The 20,518-nt window shown below is 43.8% G+C and overlaps 1 protein-coding gene across 3 annotated transcripts in view; it reads right to left on the reverse strand.

Annotated features, from left to right (window-relative positions):
* The window catches only part of mthfd1l (methylenetetrahydrofolate dehydrogenase (NADP+ dependent) 1 like), a 188,433-nt gene that overhangs the window by 136,877 nt on the left and 31,038 nt on the right, over window positions 1-20,518 (reverse strand). For all 3 annotated transcript variants that reach the window (XM_068044467.1, XM_068044468.1, XM_068044469.1), the window contains 4 exons: window positions 20,048-20,169; window positions 18,245-18,345; window positions 17,214-17,350; window positions 3,894-3,996 (listed from right to left, as the gene is read on the reverse strand). In XM_068044467.1, the coding sequence (XP_067900568.1) occupies window positions 3,894-3,996; window positions 17,214-17,350; window positions 18,245-18,345; window positions 20,048-20,169 (463 nt within the window). The remainder of the gene's footprint in view (window positions 1-3,893; window positions 3,997-17,213; window positions 17,351-18,244; window positions 18,346-20,047; window positions 20,170-20,518) is intronic.

Consider the following 20,518-nt stretch of genomic DNA (forward strand, 5'->3'; position numbering starts at 1 on the left):
TCACGGACAGAAGCATCTGCGGCAGGCAGATTGGTGAGGACGAGGTCAAGTATGTTTTTCCCTCGTGTCGGTTCCCCCACCACCTGTTGCAGACCCAGTCTCCCAGCTATGTCCTTTAGGACTCGGCCAGCTCGGTCAGTAGTGATGCTACCGAGCCAGTCTTGGTGATGGACATTGAAGTCCCCCACCCAGAGTACATTTTGTGCCCTTGCCACCCTCAGTGCTTCCTCCAAGTGGTGTTCAACATGGAGGAGTACTGAGTCATCAGCTGAGGGAGGGCGGTAGGTGGTAATCAGTAGGAGGTTACCTTGCCCAGGTTTGACCTGATGCCATGACACTTCATGGGGTCCGGAGTCAATGTTGGGGACTCCCAGGGCAACTCCCTCCCTACTGTATACCACTGTGCCACCACCTCTTCTGGGTCTGTCCTGCCGGTGGGACAGGACATACCGAGGGATGGTGATGGCAGTGTCTGGGACATTGTCTGTAAGGTATGATTCCGTGAGTATGACTATGTCAGGCTGTTGCTTGACTAGTCTGTGGGACAGCTCTCCCAACTTTGGCACAAGCCCCCAGATGTTAGTAAGGAGGACTTTGCAGGGTCGTCAGGGCTGGGTTTGCCGTTGTCGTTTCCGGTGCCTAGGTTGATGCTGGGTGGTCCGTCCGGTTTCATTCCTTTTTATAGACTTTGTAGCGGTTAGATACAACTGAATGGCTTGCTAGGCCATTTCAGAGGGCATGTAAGAGTCAACCACATTGCTGTGGGTATGGAGTCACATGTAGGCCAGACCAGGTAAGGACAGCAGATTTCCTTCCCTAAAGGCCATTAGTGAACCAGATGGGTTTTTACAACAATCGACAATGGTTTCATGGCCATCATTAGACTAGCTTTTTTAAATTCCAGATTTATTAATTAAATTCAAATTTCACCTTCTGCTGTGGTGGGATTTGAACCCATGTCCCCAGAGAAATACCCTGGGTCTCTGGGTTACTAGTCCAGTGATATTCCCACTGCGCCACCGCCTACCTGTGTTGAACTTCATTTACCAATTATTTACCCATTCTGCAAGTTTATTAATGTCCGCCTGTAATTTGTTGCAGTCCTCCTCAGCATTGACTATCCCCTTCCACAAATTTAGAAATTGTGTTTTTGACTCCAAAGTCCAAATCGTTAACGTAAATTGTGACCAGCAGTGCTCCCAGTATTGATTCTTGTGGAAAACCACTTCCCACCTTCTGCTACTCTGAATAACCCTTTACGCCCACTCTCTGCTTTCTGTCTTGAAGTCAGCTGGCAATCCATTTTGCCACTTGTCCCCTGACTCCATATTCTCTGACGTTATTTATTAGTCTATTACGGGGCACCTTATCGAAGGCCTTTTGAAAATCCAGATAAACTACATCAACGGCATTACCATTGTCTACTCCGTTACTTCCTCAAAACATCTGCGTTTGTCAAGCAAGATTTTCCCTTTTGAAATCCATGCTTTTAATTATTAATTTTTTTTATTTTCCAGAAGTTTTTCTATTCCCACTTTTAGTAGGGATTCCATTATTTTCCAACCAATGTTCAGCTGACTGGTCTATAATTCCCTGGGCACGTTCTGTCCCCCTTCTTAAATATAGAAATTACGTTAACTATCTGCCAGTCCTCTAGCATAACACCTTTTTCTAACAAATTATTAAATATGTGTAGTAATGCCTCTGCTATTGCTTCCCTACATTCTTTTAAAATTGTGGACAAGTTGTTTAATCCTCTGAGTTTTTTTAGTTTATTCAATACATCCCATTCTTTAATTTTAACTGCACTTATCTTATTACTCCGACTTCTGAAAGACGCATGGGTAACACCAAGCTGACCCTTCGGTCGAAACTGATGGTTTATAAGGCCTGTGTTCTCAGCATCTTGTTGTATGGCTGTGAAACATGGGTGATTTACAGCTACCAGGAAAAGAAGCTCAATAATTTCCATCTTCCCTGTCTGCGGCACATTATGGGTATATCCCGGCAGGGCAAAATCACAAATGCACCAGTCCTCTCGAAGTCAGAGCTACCAAGTGTGTTGACCCTAATCAAACAGAGGCAGCTTCGATGGATCGGACATGTCCGCAGGATGGAAGGCGGTCGCATACCCAAGGACCTTCTGTATGGTAAGGTAGCCAGGACCAGACAACCAGTGGGGTGCCCTAGGATGCTTCCAAGTGTGACATGAGGGCCCTAAATGTCGACTATTGCACTCGGGAGTCACTAGCTGGCGAAAGAGAGAAATGGCGGCACATCCTGTGGACTACTGTGCATTACCATGTGACCAGTGGATAGAGCAGCTTGGCAACAGGCACCAACATCAAAAACAACTCACAGCGTCACTTGGCAGCTTCAGGTGCAGCACTTGTGACTCAAGGATTGGCCTTCATAGCCACCAGCAAAGGTGGGCCAAAAGAAGACACCCCATCTAAATAGATTGTTTGCTGTGTGTCCATCATCTTTCGTAGATGGAAGGATGCCAACCATCTCATCATTCAATGTCACGTCTACCTATTCCATCTCCCTGATAAATACCAAACAAAATAATGATTTAACATTTCTGCCATTGCTCTATCGTTACCTGTGGTATTATCCTGTGTATCCCTTAATGACCCTATTCCCATCACAGCCTTCCTTTTTTTTTTATTGACGTGCCTGTAAAATATTTTACTGTTTTATATTCCTTGAAAATTTACTTTCAGTTAGTCTTTGCCTTGCTAATTTTTTTTTGACTTCTCTAATTGCTTCATATTCTCTGATGCAATCCTCTGCTGTCTATGTACTTAATGTATGCCTCTTTCCTAACCCTCAATTGCTCACTTATTTTTTATTCAGCCAGACTCTCTGGTGTTTAATTTTTTCTTTCCTTTTAGAGGAATATATAATTACTGTTCTACATCATTGTTTGCCATTATTGCCCATTTTATTTTCCCAAATTCTATTCTCAGCCCCTCAAAAATCAGCTTTTCTCCAATCTGTTAACCTACTTTTCATCACACTTATGTCCTTCTCTATTATCTTAAAAGCATATTATATTATGGTCACTATTGCCTAGGTGTCCTACTTTTACTTCTCTGATCTGGTTCATTCCTCATTACTAGACCCAATAGCAAATCTTCCCTTGTTGGGCTTTTTACATCTTGGGTTAAAAAAGAGTCCTGTCCCCAATGTAGGAACTCCATTCCCTTATCCACTTTACCTACCCCTTCTGTCCAATTTATAACAGGGTAATTGAAATCCTCCATGATTATTATTCTATGTTTTCTGCTCAATTCTCTAATTTGTCTGCATATTTCTTCCTCCATCTCCCTTGCACTATTAGGTGGTCTGTAGACTACACCCGTTAGTGTGATTGATCCTTTATTACCTTTCAACTCTATTCTTATGGATTCTATTTTTGTCTTGCTGATAGCTGCGTACCTGAATTCTACTGCCATTATGTTATCCCTAATAAGCACATCTACTCACCTCCCCTTTTTCCCTCATCTAATTAATGCCTCTAAAATTCAGCTCTCAGGTCTTGCCGTCTCCCGCTCCCCCTCTCAGACTGCTCCTTGTTTTGTAAGATACCGGAACAGCATCTCTTCCCTCAATGCGCCAAATTCCAAGTTAGGTACTCTGTAGAAGCAGTACTCCATCGAGCTGAACATCGTGCTACTTACTTAGTTGGCTGCTGCACATCCTACACTACAATAGTGAGTACATTTCTAAAGTACTTCAGTGGCTGTAAGGTGCTTTGGGATATCTGAGGTCGCATAAGACGCAAAATAAAGGCAAGTCTTTCTTTACAGAACCACTTTTAGGCAATTATTTAACCTGCAACCCAACTTGAGGCATGGTCACTCAGCCAGTCCAAACTGTCCCTTTACCTGGTAAATTGTAGGTGATTATGGTTGTGTCAGCTTTTAACCAGTCTTCTCCAAGCCCCTCTGGTGCGGGACTGATCACCACGATCACATCACTCTGATGGAGCTATCAGAAAATTAAAAATAAAATACCTCATCAATCATTTAAGAACGAACTTGATAGGTTATTTGAAAAGGATCAATCAAAATGGATAGAGGCAAAGGGCAGATTAAGAGGATTACAGTGGACAACACCAGTGGAAGAGCTAGGATTGGACTCGGTTCAGTCGGCTAAAGGGCCTCCTTTTGTGATTTAATTTAAAGGGTTCGAAGAGTACAGCCACAAGTAATATCATCTATATAAAGCAGAATAGTGTTGCTCTTACACAACTCACCTACACTAAACGGGACTGTACCATCACTGGGGAGGGTTTCTGCCATGCTTCCAAGGACAATGGAAATGCAGTATCACAAATGGTCTGCGGCCGCCAGAGAGGGAGTGCTGCATTGTCAGAGTGCAGGGCATTGAACAGAGGCTTCATCTTCCTGCTCCAGTGGTTCAAGGAGGTGGGGGGTGTGTGGTGGGGGGTGTGTGGTGGGGGGTGTGTGGTGGGGGGGGGGTTATTGGTAATCAGGATCCCATAGGACTATTCAAAGAAAAGTCAACCAGTTGTGTGCGTTCTGGTCACATCCTTCTGCAAGCAAGGCCATCAAAACCAGATTAAATGATCACTCAACATTTTATTGGCTGCCAGTTTTGCCTATACAAGTCACTGCACTTGATAGTGAGGCATTGTATGCAAAGCGCTTTGAAATGGGCATGCAGAGGTGCAATGTAGATGCAGGGCTTTATCTTCTTCGCAACAGGAACACGAGTCTCAAAGGTCATGTTCACCTTTGTACCTTGGGGGAAAATAATCTGCTAACAAGGAAAACACAAGCTCAAGAGGGACCTTTGACCCTATAACTTCGAGCTTACATGGATGTGACAAGCAAAATAATAACATGCTTCGTTTTCTTTTCCAGATGTGATTCTGTTGAAGCCAAAGTAATGTTGTAAATTATTAGCAGATGATGATCTCATTACCATCCCTCCCAAACAGAAAAATTACAATGCGATGACAGACTGGAGGAGTAAGAAAAATAAGAAATGAGAGAATAAAGAGTTTCGCAGTGCAACATCCCAAATCAGATATTTTTCCTCCCTTCATTAACAGCTGAGGCAAGCCATTTATTTTTATTCAATCACAGGACGTGGGCACTGCTGGCAAGCACGGCATTTATCTCCCATCCCTTGCTGCCCTCAAGGTAGTGATGGTGGGACCTTCTTGGAACCCATGCGGTAAGAAAGGTGCTCCTACAATGCTGTCAGCTAAATGCGCCTTTCGACTGCCACTACTTCTGAACACTGCACCACTACTTTCCCCTCACATGAAGACGGCAGCACAGGAATTGGACAATTTCATGCTCTGCAATTATCCCAATCCATGACTAACCAACAGGTGGGGCACTTTAGTGAAATCCTGGCTGGTTCTCCCTGTACAGGCGCTCAATCACTTCCTCCCAAGCTCTACATAAGGACTATTTAACAATTCTGCTGCTGGCATACATTGAACATACAATCCATTGTGGGGTTCGAATGCAGTATTTGGGATGACTGCTCTATGTCTAAATTTGCTGCTCACAGACCTAACTAGAGACCCATTCAAATCCCCCTATGGTTATTTTATTCTGCTAGAGTAAACCATCAACTGTTGTTTTTAAAATTACTAAATGACGAATTGGGTCCAATAAAATTGAGCAAAAGTCCCATCCTTATTGCATTGTGGGAAACTGCAGTCCCCATAGTCACTGTAGATTGCAAAATACAACAAAAAAAGGTATAAAATCAAAATGGGGATGGGGGGGGGGGGGGGGGGGTGGGCGGTGTTGGAAGGAGAGAAAGACATCCCTGCCAGTAAATAAATCTTGTACCCCCTTTTATGCTTTCATACATGTGATGCAAATTGTCCCACTGCACTTTCAATATAAATACTTACTTTCAACAACTGTTTGCATTCATATCGTGCTTTTAACATAGTAAACCACCCCAAGGTGTTTCACCAAAGCATAAGTTCAGACAAAAACTGACACTTAGCCAAAGGAGGAGACATGACAGGTGACCAAAAGCTTGGGAAGAGGTAGATTTTAAGCAGCGTCTAAAAGAAGAGGGGTGGAGAGGTTTTGGGCGAGGGGAATTCCAGAGCTTGGGGCCCAAGCAGCTGAAAACACAACCAACACTGGTGGGACAAAACAAGTGGGGGAATACACAAGGGGTCAGAATTGAAGGAGTGCAGAGATCTCGGAGGGTTGTAGGGTTGGAGGAGGTTACAGAGAATGAGAGGGATGACTCCAGGGAGCAATCTGAAGACTACAATAATTTTATTTTTTAAGTACAGTCATTGCCAGACCAGGTGTCAATGTAGGACAGCGAGCTCAAGGATGATACATGAACGAGAGTTGGTGAGATATAAGTTGGGGGCAGCAGAGTTTTGGATGAGCTCAAGTTCATGGAGAAGGCAGGCGGGGTACAGTCAACAGCTTTTTTTGGAGGGGGTGCTGGGTTGACTTCTTTTTGAAGCTTTTGCATCAGTGTTGCCTGGTTTTCTAGTTTTACAATAACATTAAATATAAATCCTATTGTTCCACTCAAATCCAATCCACATGGGTTCGCTAAAAGCAAAACTTAAGAGGGGTGGAGGGCTTATGTCACCACTGTGCCCCTTTCTATCACATTACGTAATTCCACAGAATAATAAAACAAATCAGAATTCAAACCTAGTGATTTAGTTTCCTGGGAAAGACCCCTTGGGATTCAGCAGCAGGTTTTTTTTAAACACACTCGAGGCATTACATGTGCTTCAAGTTGAATTTTTCAAGTTCATGTTGATGAATGATGCCCTCTACTCTGAATGAATGCTGCATATTTTAGATTCTATGATGACTGAATTCAGCTTAAAAAGAGAGAGAGCTTCAAAACTGGCTAGGTCTTAAACCAGCATTACATGGTTGTGGGTTCAGTATATTATTCAACCTGACAGCTTTTGACAAGGTTGACCACACCATCCTCTCCAATACCTCTCCACCATTGGCCAGCTGGGCGGGAACATAAGAAATATAAGCAGGAGTAGACCATACTGCCCCTGGAGCCTGCTCCGCCATTCAATACGATCACGGCTGACCTTCCGCCTCAACTTCACTATCCCGCGCACTGTCCATATTCCTTGATCCACGAAGACACCAAAAATCTGTCTCCCAGCCTTAAATATAGTCAACGATGGAGCATCTGCAACCTTTTGGGGTCGACAATTCTAAAGATTCACAACCCTTTGAGTGAAGAAATTTCTCATTTCAGTCCTCAATGATGGACTCTTATCCGGAGACTATGCGCCCATGTTCTAGATTCCCCAGCCAAGGGAAACAACCTCTCAGTGTCTACCCTATCCTTCAGAATCTTGTATGTTTCAATGAGATCACTTCTCATTCTTCTAATCTCCAGAGTGTATCGGCCCAATTAACTCAGCCTCTCATGAGACAACCTTACTTTATTCCATTCTTATCTATCTAATCGTAGCCAAAGTATCACCTGCAATGATTTCTCTTCCTGCTCCCACACCGTTACCTCTGGTGCCCCTCAAGGATCTATCCTTGGACTCCTCCTATTTCTCATCTGTATGCTGCCCCTCAGTGACATCTCCTTAAAACAGTGTCAAGTTTTCACTGATGACAACCAGCTCTACTTCACTATCACGTCTCTCAACTCCTACATTGTCGCCAATTTAGCAGACTGCTTATCTGACATCCAGCACTGGATGAGCAGAAATTTCCTCCAATTAAATATTGGGAAGACCGAACCCATTGTCTTTAGTCCCCACTAAAAACTCCATTCCCTAGCTACCAACTCCACCCCTCTCGCTGGCAACTGCCTGAGGCTAAACCAGACTGTTCAAAACCTAGGTGTCATATTTGAACCCGAGATGAGTTTCCAATCTATCACTAATACCGCCTATTTCCACGTCAGTAACATCGTCCGACTCCCCACCCCCATCTCAGCTCATCTACTACTGAACCCTCCCCCACGCCTTTGTTACCGCTAGACTTGACTACTCCAACACAGTCCGTAAACTTCAGGTCACCTAAAACTCCTATCGTAATTCGCACCAAGTCCCGTTCACCTATCACCTCTGTGTTCACTGATCTACACTGGCTGCTGATTAAGACTTTAAAATTCTCATCCTTGTTTTCTAATCCCTCCATGGTCTCACCCCTCCCTATCTTTGTTAACTCCTCCACCCCCATAACCCTCCGAGTTATCTGCACACCTCTAATTCTGGCCTAGTTGAGCATCCTCAAATTTAAACACTCAACCATTGGCGGCCGTGCCTGCAGCTGCCTAGTCCTTGAGCTCCGGAATTCCATCTCAGTACTCTCCGGCTCTCTACCTCTTTTCCTCCTTTAAGATGTTCCTTAAAACCTACCTCTTTGACCAAGCTTTTGGTCATCTGCCCTACCATTGCCTCGTGTGGCTCGGTGTCAAACTTTTCTTTATAAATGCTCCTGTGATGTGCCTTGGGACGTTTTACAATCTTAAAGGCGCTATACAAATGCAAGTTGTAATTATTGTCACTCCGGTGCAGTACGAAGAAAGTGCCGGCTTTCAGATGAGACGTTAAACCAAGTCCCCATCCACCCTCGCAGGTGGACAAGAAAGATCCAGGGCACTATTTGACGTGCAGCAGGGTAATTCTCGCTGGTGTCCTAACCAATATTCATCCCTCAATCAACATGACCAAGACAAACAAGCTGCTCATTATCTCATTGCTACTTGTGGGACTTCACTGTGTGCAAATTGGATGCTGCATTACAATGCCTACATTACAATAGTGACTGTGACTATGCTTCAAAAAGTACTTCATTGGCTGAAGTGCTTTCAGCCGTCCTGAGGTTGTGAAAGGTCAGTTCTTTCTACTCCAGAGAGAAGAATTACTTCAACTGATTATTAACTCGCATCTAAAACGGAAACACCCGGCAGATTAGGCAGCATTTCAGATTCCCAGTACCCCTAGTATTGTGTTTTTGTTATGGTGATTAACCCAAAGCATTTGGATTCAAAATGCTTTTAATATTGAAATTTGGACAGTTTTAATCAACACCAAAACTTTCAAGTGCAGAATTCACGCTACACATACCCACAACTAAAGATTCATACTGTAGTATAGTGAGGTTAAAAAACAAAGAACCAGCTTTCATAGAAATCTATCCAGCCAATGAACCAACTGCAGGCCTCACACTGAACACTTTTAAACTGACCAAAAGAAACTAATACGTTGGTTAGAAAGGGCAGAATAAGTTCAAACAGAAAGGCAAGTCCAACTACATCCAGGCTGGAGGTGTTGTGATGTACATGAATTAATAACTGGTAACTTCCACTTAGAGTCATATAGAGTGATACAGCACCGAAACAGGCCCTTCAGCCGACCGAGTCCGCGCCGACCATCAACCACCCACTTTATACTAATCCTAAATTAATCCCATTTCCCTCTCACATCCCCACCTTCCCTCAATTCTCCAACCACCTACCTACACTAGGGGCAATTTTTACAATGGCCATGGCGCGCAGCCTCACAGCTCCAGCGACCCGGGTTCGGTTCTGGGTACTGCCTGCGCGGAGTTTGCAAGTTCTCCCTGTGACCACGTGGGTTTCCTCCGGGTGCTCTAGTTTCCTCCCACATGCCAAAGACTTGCGAGTTGATTGGTAAATTGGCCATTGTAAAAACTGCCCCTCGTGTAGGTATGTGGTAGGAGAATTGAAGGAAGGTGGGGATGTGAGAGGGAAAATGGGATTAATTTAGGATTAGTATAAAGTGGGTGGTTGATGGTCGGCGCGGACTCGGTGGGCCGAAGGGCCTGTTTCGGTGCTGTATCTCTCTATGACACTTATATGGAATCTTTAAAATAATAAGCCAAGGCACATAACCCTGCATGAGCAGATACCAAGCAAAAGAACTTGCCTTTATATCGTGCTATTCATGACCTCAGAACATCACAAAGTGATTTGCAGCCAAATAAGTGCTTTAGAATCACAGTTAGTCACTGCTTAATGTAGGAAATGCGGTAGACAATTTGCACACAGCAAGATCCCACAAACAGCAATGAGATAATGATCAGGTCATCTGTTTCAGTGATGTTGGTTGAGGGAGTCTGGATTCTGTGCTCAAGTCTCTGGAGTCAGGCTTGACCTCACAACTCCCTGACTGAGGCATGAGTGCTAACCCTGAACCACTGTTTTCACCTTGTAAAAGCAGAGAGTTTGGCCAGCCTTCGGGAAGGTGGGGAGACAGGTTACTGACTGTTTAGAACTTGTTACAAAATACTTTAGTCATTCCCACCACAGAGTCCTGCCTTGCTTACTTCATTTCCTCCTTGGTTACATCTGTGTGACTTCAGCCACCCTGGTTCAATGGGCAACACAAGACATTTGCATATATTCAAGTGCAGCACAGGACAGGAAAAGTGGTTTCTGCTATGTTGCAAGGCATATCAGGGTATTTACCCTCTATACAGCCTACAAACTAGCTACTGGGCAAAGGCACAGTGCACAAAGAGTTGTATGGGATAGGAAGAGGATGAAGGAAAACAAACATCAGGGAATAGAGAGGAACAAAACTCCTTGTGTCAGGAAGAGGGACAGCCACTCCACAAGCCTCTTCCCAATGGGTGTACCTACAGCAGTGGTATTAAATATACAAGATCGCTTCCCTTCTGATCATTTCCGTCTGCTCCTCATTGTTTTGTGACTAGATATCAGGCTTGCCACCTGAGCACAAGCGCATAGTAGTGCAGTGGTCATGTTACTGGACTTGTAATCCAGAGGTCTGGACTAATAATCCAGTGACCATCAATTTCACATCCCATCACGGCAGTTTGAGAATCTGACTTCAAATAAAAACTAAATAAATCTGGAAATAAAAAGCTGATATCAGTAAAAGTGACCGTGAAGCTGTCAAATTGTCTTAAAAACCCAACTGGTTTACGAATGTAATGTTCCTTTAGTCAAGGAAACCTATTGCCCTTACCTGATCCTGCACATATGTGACTCCAGTCCCACACAAACATGGTTTTGGTTCTTAACTGCCCTCTCACAAGCCACTCGGTTGGATCAAACTCGGGGCAACGAGGGATGGACAATAAATGTCAGCCTTGCCAGCAATGTCTACATTGCAAGAATGTATAATAAAAGAAAATATTCTGCGCTCAAATACTAGGGCTGAACCCTGCCATAAAAGAAATGAGTATTGCACATTTGCTAAGTGCACCGTGACACTGACAATTCATCTATTTCATCATTGCAAGCAGAATATTTACTCGCAACTCATTTATATTTTAACATCCGAGAGTGAAGGAACACTGAAGTCAGCAATCTGCTAAGCACAGCCCTACGGTGAAAGGTGTCAGGTGAAATAAAAACTGCAGCACCCAGTATCATGCCTCCTGGGCCATTAGATAGAAATATATGGAAATTACAGCCTAGAAGCAGGTCCCAACTGGCCTGTGCCAGTGTTTATGTTCCACACGAGCCTAGTGAAACTAATGGGACTAAAAGCCAGCAAATCCCTGGAACCTGATGGCCTACATCCTAGGGTTTTAAAAGAGGTAGCTGCAGAATTAGTGGATGCATTGGTTTTGATCTTTTCAAATTCCCTACATTGTAGAATCATTCTGGTGGATTGGAAAGCAGCAAATGTAAACCGCTGTTTAAGAGAGGAGGGAGACAGAAAACAGGTAATTATAGGCCAGTTATCCTGACATCAATAGCACGGAAAATGTTAAAATCTATAATTGAAGGACGTGGCAACCGGGCACTTGGAAAAAAATATGCTTAGGCTAATGGTTTTATGGAACTGAAATCATATTTGACAAATCTATTCAAACTTTTTGAGGGTGTAACTAGCAGGGTAGATAAGGAGGAATCTAGTGTATGTAGTATATTTGGATTTTCAGAATGCATTTGATAAGGGACCACACAGACTAGACTCATGAGATTAGGGATAATATATTCGCACGTAGAGGATTGGTTAATGGACAAAAGACAGACTGCAAGCAGGGGGTAACTAGTGGAATGCCACAAGGATCAGTGCTTGGGCCTCAGCTACTTACAATCTATATCAATGGCTTAGATGAGGGCACCGAGGGTAACATATCAAAGTTTGTTGATGATGCAAAGCTCGGTGGGAAAGTAAGTTGTGAGGATGCAAAGAGGTTACAAAAGAATTGGGGAAGGTGGTGACAGTTGGAGTATAATGTGGTGAAGTGTGAAATTATCCATTTTGGTAGGAAGAATAGAAAAGAAGAGTATTTTGTAAAAGATGAGAGAATAGTGAAAATGGGCATTCAGAGGGATTTGGGGGTTCTTGGACACAAACCACAGAAAGTTAACATGCTGTGAGGTAAATCATACCTGTCAAGAATGAGGCATATTAATTTTGTCATATGGAACATTAATTTTAAACTCTTACTGGACTGAAAACATGGATGCACCTGCATTCTAAAAAGGACAGTGGCTGGAAACATTTGCATGCTACAAGACAGCTGCCTGGAGAAGACAATGGAACTGCTCCCTGATTCAATTAACCAAATGGATTTTTAAAAAAGACATTGAATGTATGAAAGTCGGCATTCCAACCCCCTACTGAGGATGTCTACTAAGATTGAATGAATCCACAAAACCTCGTCAGGCAGGTTGTTCAAAAAAAGGAGATAGTCACATGGCCAGAATGCTGGCCCAGATTTGGTTTGAATTGTGCCACATGGAAAAAACAGACTGCAACTGAACTTGGAGAGAGCATCTCTCCCTGTCTCTCTCTCTCTCTCACGAAAAGCAGAGACTGGAACTAGATTTCAAGAAGGCAGCATCACCCTGTCTCTCCCTCCCTCTCATGCAAAGACAGGGACCCACAGAAGAAATTAAGCCTCAAGACAGAAAACCATCGAAACAAATTTAAAAATGTGCACTGGGCCCCAACGAGACGGCAAAATTTAACTGCAGTCAAAGACTTTGCATTGGACTCAAAAGATAGTAAATAAGTTCCAGCTATTGCTTCAAACCTTTCCCTTTGATTCTTTCCCCTTTTCTGTCTCTATCTGCGTGTGTTCATCGCATATGCATGCTAGTGTGGCCGTGTCACGTATTCGTAGTTTTAGCAGAATTAGTTTTAAGGTTAATAAACTTACACCTTTCTTGTTTAAAATCTAAGACGACCTGTCTGGTTGATTTCTTTGCCATGACAATTGGAGAGCAGTGAACAAGGATTCACGAAGGGAAAACTAAAAACACGGTGTTTTAAAAATCAAACCCTGTTACAGCCAAGCCAGGAAAAGGCTGAGGGGGAACCCCTAGACCCCTTTCTCACCTGGTCGTAACAATGCAAATACAACTAGCAATTAGGAAGGCAAGTGGAGTATTGTGTACAGGTTTGGTCTTCTTGCCCAAGAAAGGATAAACTTACTTAGAAGGGGTGCAACAAAGATTCATTAGACTGATTCCTGTGATGAGAGGGCTGTCAATGAGGAGAGATTGAATGGAATGGGCCTATATTCTCTGAAGTTTAGAAGAATGAGAGAAGATCTCATTGCAAGGTATAATACTCTGAGGGGGCTGGACAGGGTAGATGCTGAGAGGCTGTTTCCCCTGGCTGGAGAGTCGAGAACCAGGGAATATAATCTCAGGATAAGGGTCAATCATTTAGGACTGAGATAAGGTGAAATTTCTTCACTCAGAGTTTGAGAACCTGTGGGATTCTCCATCCCAGAGAGCTGTGGATATTATGAGACAATGAGTATATTGTATAATGAGTATAAAGGCAGATCGATAAGAGTTTTGGGCATGAGGGAAATCAAAGGATATGCGGATAGGGCGGGAAAGTGGAGTTGATGTAGAGGTTCAGCCATAGAATCATAGAATTGTTATGGCACAGGAGGTGGCCATTCAGCCAGTCATATCTGTGCCAACCCCGGCCTTCTCCCCGTAGCCCTGCCGACATGGCCTACCCCTGCTCCCATATCGTACATTGTACGAGACTCCTCCCAGCCTAATTCATTTCAGCCACCTATCCCTCTGTTCTTTTCTCCTTCATGTAGTCATCTAGGTTCTCCTAATGCATCTATGCTAGTCACCTCAACAACTCCATGTGATAGTGAGCGTAACCACTCTCGGGGTAAAATTTCAACAAAATTCTTTATAAGATTTATTAGCGAATTTTTATATTTATGAATCCTAGTTTGGGACTTGCCCACACATGTGGAAATACCTTCTCTACATCTACCCTATCAAACCCCTTTAAAACTTTCAAGACTTCTATCAAGTTACCTCTCGGTCTTCTCTGAGAGGAAAGAGCTCCAGCCTGTTCAGTCTTTCCTGATAGTTATAATCACTTAGTTCTGATATCACCCTTGTAAATAATCTTGCACCCTCTCCAGTGCCTCTATAGCCTTTTTATAATGTGGAGACCACAGCTGTTAACAGTATGCCAGTATAACTGAAGTTCTATACCAATTTAACAGAACATCTCTGCTTCTCAATTCTTTTCCTCTAGAATTGAAGCCCAGTGCTTTGTTTACTGCTTTAATGCAGTCATCTCTCTCCCAAAGACCCCACAGACCCAAACATGACCAAGCTCATGGAATTCTTAGTAGCCACAGCCTGATAATCCACACAGTAATCTGGTCATCATGGGTAGGGTTACTACAAACACAGCCCAACCTGACGGGGAACAAAAACAAGAATCACGAGAAGCTCTCCCCAGTCATGACCTGCTGCCAGCACGTCTCTCAAATACCATGCAAGATGCAGCATGCTACACCACACCAGGGTGCAGTACTTGATAAAATTAAATCAAATAGCACCGATTCCCCCAACAAGTGCACCCACCCCCACTCAAGACAACCAGACCCAACTGCAAAGCCAGCCTGCCCATCACACTAAATTGCAAATAAATCGACAATAAGCAACTGCAATACTGCAAAGCATCGTGACTGTAAGTCTCCATGCTGGTTAGCTCAGTGCAATAACTGGGAAACAATCTTTCACCATTTGTCCTCTTAGAATTTTGAGATAGGCCTTAAACGTAATTTTCTTCCAATGCTAAAAGGCCCAATTTTTGACCCTTTCTTGACATCTACAGCCTCTCATTTCTGACATTCCAGTGAAGCTTCTATTTGCCCTCTTCCTAGCTCTAATCTCCTTCCTATAATAGGCTACCCAAAACAGGCCTTAATACTCCAACTATTGCTGACAAAATGAGGCATTGGTCGAAATATTCCAGAACTCACTGGATTCCAGGAGGGTCTCAGCAGATTGAAAAACCGCTAATGTGACGCCCCTGTTCAAGAAGGGAGGGAGACAAAAAGCAGGAAACAATAGGCCAGTCAGCCTAACATCGGTCGTTGGGAAAATGCTCGAGTCCATTATTAAGGAAGAGATAGCAGGACATTTAGAAAAGCTTAACGCAATCAGAGTCAACATGGTTTTGTGAAAGGGAAATCACGTTTGACAAATTTGCTAGAGTTCTTTGAGGATATAACAAGCAGAGATGATAAAGGGGAACCAGTAGATGTAATGTATTTAGATTTCCAGAAGGCATTCGATAAGGTGCCACATAAAAGATTATTGCACAAGATAGGAGCTCACAGTATTGGGGATAATGTATTAGCATGGATTGAGAATTGGTTAACTCACAGAAGACGGAGAGTCGGGATTAATGGGCCTTTTTCAGGTTGGAAAGATGTAACTAGTGGAGTGCCACAAGGATCAGTCCTAGGGCCTCAATTATTTACTATCTATATGAATGACTTGGAGGACGGGGCAGAGTGTAATATATCCAAATTTACTGACGATACAAAAAATAGGTGGGAGGGCATGTTATGATGAGGACATAAGGAATCTGCAAGGGGATAGAGATAGGTTGAGTGAGTGGGCAAAAACTTGGCAGATGGAGTTTAATGTAGGAAAGTGTGAGGTCATCCACTTTGGTAGGAAAAATCAAAAGGCAGACTATTATTTAAATGGAGAGAGACTTCAAAAAAGTGCAGCACAGAGGGATCTGGGTGTTCTTGTGCATGAAACACAAAAAGGTAGCATGCAGGTGCAGAAAATAATTAAGGCGGCAAATGGAATTTTGGCCTTTATTGCTAAGGGAGTGGAGTTTAAAAATAGGGAAGTCTTGTTACAACTGTAAAAGGTGTTGGTAAGGTCGCACCTGGAATACTGTGTACAGTTTTGGTCCCCATATTTAAGAAAGGATATACTGGCATTGGAGGCAGTTCCAAAGAGATTCACTAGGCTGATTCCTGGGATGAAGGGGTTGACTTATCAAGAACGGCTAAACAGGTTAGGCCTTCATTCATTAGCGTTTAGAAGAATGAGGGGTGATCTTATTGAAATGTACAAGATTCTGAGAGGGGCTTGACAGGGTAGATGTTGAGAAGATGTTTCCACTAGTGGGGGAATCTTGAACTAGGGGATATAGTTACAGAATAAGGGAACACTCATTTAAAACTGAGATGCGAAGGAATTTCTTCTCTCAGAGGGTTGTGAATGTCTGGAATTCTCTACCCCAGAGAGTTGTGGAGGCTAGATCACTGAAAGTATTTAACGAGGAGGTAGATAGAATTTTGAAATATTGGAGAGTTGAGGGCTATGAGGAGCTGGCACGAAAGAGGAGTTGAGGTCTGGGGCAGATCGGCCATGATCTTATTGAATGGCAGGGCATGCTTGAGGGGCCGAATGGCCTACTCCTGCTCTTATTTCTTACGTTCTTAAGTACATCTGAATAACCTGGCACTGAAACACAATGACTACAGCAGAATTTCAGGTCTAGGACAGACACCTTTTCCTTCCCCTCCAAAGTCAAAGGTCCTGCAATATTCTGCAATAACAATATGGAGCGCCGAGGAAACACTGAGGAAATATATCTTTCACATTATCTGGTTTTTCGCTAATTTTCCTTCTTTTGTTTCTCAAAATCTTAGCTTTTCCTTGTCGCAGATTACGGAAACTCAGCTCAAAAAAAATCTTTCATAAAATGGCAATAGTTAACATTGAGAAACATTTTTCACACAGGGGAAAAAATACTTACTTTAGTTAGGCAATTCCTTAAAAGTTTTTGCCTGCCCTTAACTTTACGTTCTTGATATCAATAGGATTCATAGAAGCCTCAGCAAAATGGTTCATTAACACTGAACAGCATTGAATCTTAAACCCCCGACTCCTACTTCCAATATCTCATAAGTTTGGATCAAGGCTCTTACCAGCTCCATCACGTTTGTGTTCTGCCACCCGCAGCTCACAACAACCATCCCTTCCATCTGTAAAAGTTTCTGCAGGGCTGCTTCCTGTGAACCATTCTCACCTACGATCAAGACCTTCCTTCCGCGAGTACACAAATCTGGAAGACAAAAGGTCAATTCTGTGTAACAAGAGCATGCGCATTCACAAGAACCACATGCTTGCAAGTCATTTTAATAGCTACTGGTGACAGATCATATAAAATAAACGTGCTCACAATGCAACAGGATGGGAGACTAGAGCATCATGATCAGGCATCTGTAGAAAGCACAATAATTTTGCTTGGTGAAAGGATGGACCAACAGGTACATTTGTAAAAGAGGGTTTTTTTGTGGGAGCTTGCTGTGCACAAATTGGCTGCCGCGGTTTCTTACATTCCAAGTGACGACTCTTCAAAAGTGCGTCTTCGGATGTAAAGTGCTTTGGGATTTGCGGAGATCGGGGAAAAACTCTATTCTCCTCTAAGATGTCCTTAAAACCTACCCAACATGCCCCAATATCTCTTATGTGGGTCCATGTCAAGTTTTGTTTGATGGTGCTACTGCGAAGTGCCATGGGAGGTTTTACTACCTTAAAGGTGATATACAAATGCAAGTTGCTTTGTATCATTAAAGGAAAAATTTGCAGGACTATGGGGAAAAAGTGGGACTAATTGGACAGCTCTTTCAGAGGGCCGGCACTGGCATGATGGGCCGAATAGCTGCCTGATCTGTACGATTCTATTCTATCCAGAAGCTGGGAGGTGACACAGAGTCTGATTTACCAAGAGGTAGTTATAAAGGCAAGTTCCAACAAGTGCTCCATCTCAATCCCTCTAAAGCAACAATGCAGTCACCATTTCATACTCAAAATGTTAACAGAGACAAAACTGGATAATAAACCAAATCCGAATTCTTTGCTCTGGTTTTGTGCTAGTGTCAAGCAAGCTGGGATGACACAGAGACCACATGTTTGTGGATTGGGAAGATCCCAGCGCTCTGCCTGCAGTTCTCACCTGCTTGCTCCAATAATTCTATCACTGCACTCGCTGCTGGTGGCACAAAGCACTCATTCAACTTCCCACGGACCAATCTTCCTAAATTAACGTCAGTGATTCTAGGAGGGAAGCACAAATTTAAAAATAAGTCACAAACCAGAGATCTGTTGGCAGGCAGCTTCTACAGTGAACCCATTATTATTACCAAACAGTTGACAGTCTAACCAACTCTCCTTGGTATTCAATGGCATCACCAAATCCCCCACCATCAACATCTGTGGGGGGGAGGGGGTTCCATTGACCAGAAACTCAACTGGGACAGCCACATAAATGCCATGGTTACAAGAGCAGGTCAGAGACTAGGTATTCCATAGCAAGTAGTTCAACTCCTGACTCCCCAAAGCCTGCCCACCATCTACAAGGCACAAGTCAGAAGTGTGATGGAATACTCTCTACTTGCCTGGGTGAATGCAGTTCCAACTACACTCAAGAAGCTCAACACCATCCAGGACAAGGCAATCCACTTGATCAACAGCTGATCTACCAACTTAAACCTCCACTCCCAACACACCATGGCTGCAGTGTGTACCAAATACAAGATGCACCGTAGCAACTCAACGAAGCTTATTTGGCAATACCCCTCTCCGCTACCTAGAACAAGGCCAGGAGATGCAAGGGACCACCACCTGCAAATTCCCCTCCAAGTCATACACCCTCCTGACTTGGACTTTATCGCTGTTCCTTCATCATTGCTAGGTCAAATCCTGGAAACACGCACCCCCCCCCCCCCCCCCCAACCCTTTCAATCCCTAACAGCACTGTGGGAACACCTACACCATTTGGACTGCAGTAGTTCAAGACGGCAGCTCAACAACAACTTCTCGGGGCAATTGCGGTGGGCAATAAATGTCAACTTTTCCAGCAATGGCCATATTGCAAGAATGAATTTTAAGTGAAGGCATTACCCTCCAGACTGTATGAGATTGTGAACTTTCATGAGGGCAACTTACAAGCTGCTGTCACCTCTCGACTCCATTGCTCCCAATGACTGCCTTCCATCTTCCATAACCTTCAACTCATCCAAACCTCTGTCGCCTGTACCCTAACTCACACCAAGACCCATTCGTCCATCACCCCTCTGCTCACTGACCTATACTAGTATCACAGAAGAGTTACGCACAGCAGGAGGCAAGCAATTTAGCTCATCCCACACCCTGGCCCTTTCTGCATAGCCCTGCAAATATTTTCCCTTCAGATACTTATCCAATTCCCTTTCGAAAGGCACAACAGAATCCGCTTCCACCGCCCCTTCGAGCAGTGCATTCCAGATCGTAACCGCTCACTGCACAAAAAAGGTTTTCCTCATGTCGCCGTTGATTCTTTTGCCAAACACTTTAAATCTGTGTGCACTAGTTCTCGACCCCTTCTGCCCCTCATGATTTTGATCACCTCTATCAAATCTCCTCTCTTCTCTAAGGAACAATGCTTCGATTTTAAAATTTTCACCCTTGCAGTCAAAGCACTCCATGGCCTTCCTATGACTGTGATCTCCTCCAGCACTACAACCCTCCGAGATCTCTGCGCTCCTTATTCTGGTCTCTTGCCCATTCCCTGCTCCCTTCTCCCACCTTTGGCAGCCATGCATCCGGCCATTGAGGTCCCACGCTCACTAATTTACTATTCACACTTGCCTTTAAATGCTGTCTATCTGCCCCGAGGCCTTACTCCTCCCATCGAATGTGAAGCTCTCATCGTGCACTAGTACAGCCTAGTGGAGAAGGCTCACCTGCTGAAGGAGAGAGAGACAGAGAGAATACTTACCCATCGACATCTTTCTCAGGAATCACTGCATTTATCGCCGCGTCATTCATAACAAGACTGTAGGGAAGAATCAAGCCGCGGATTTTAGGGTCTTCATTTAGCTTCTGGATCTCATCTACAACCTGAACCACCAAAAAAAAGTAGTTTCAACAACTTGCATTTATATACACATTAACATCCTAAGGGGCTTCACAGTAGCATTATCTGGCACAATTTGACACCAAGCCTCCTAAGGAAATATGAGGCCAGGTGGGCAAAACTGGGTCAAAGACAAAGGTTTCAAGGAATGTTGTAAAAGGAGGTAAAGAGGCGAAGAGGTTTGGGAAGGGAACTCCTGCGCTCAGGGCTGAGATGGCTGAAGGCATGGCCACCAATGGTAGGGTGAAGGAAATCGAGGGGTCAGAGGCCAGAGTTGGAGGAACACAGAGTTTGAGCGTTGTAGGGCTGAAGGAGGTTGCACAGATGGAGAGG

Source organism: Heterodontus francisci, chromosome 13 (genome assembly GCF_036365525.1).
Source record: "Heterodontus francisci isolate sHetFra1 chromosome 13, sHetFra1.hap1, whole genome shotgun sequence".
Taxonomy (NCBI): Eukaryota; Metazoa; Chordata; class Chondrichthyes; order Heterodontiformes; family Heterodontidae; genus Heterodontus; species Heterodontus francisci.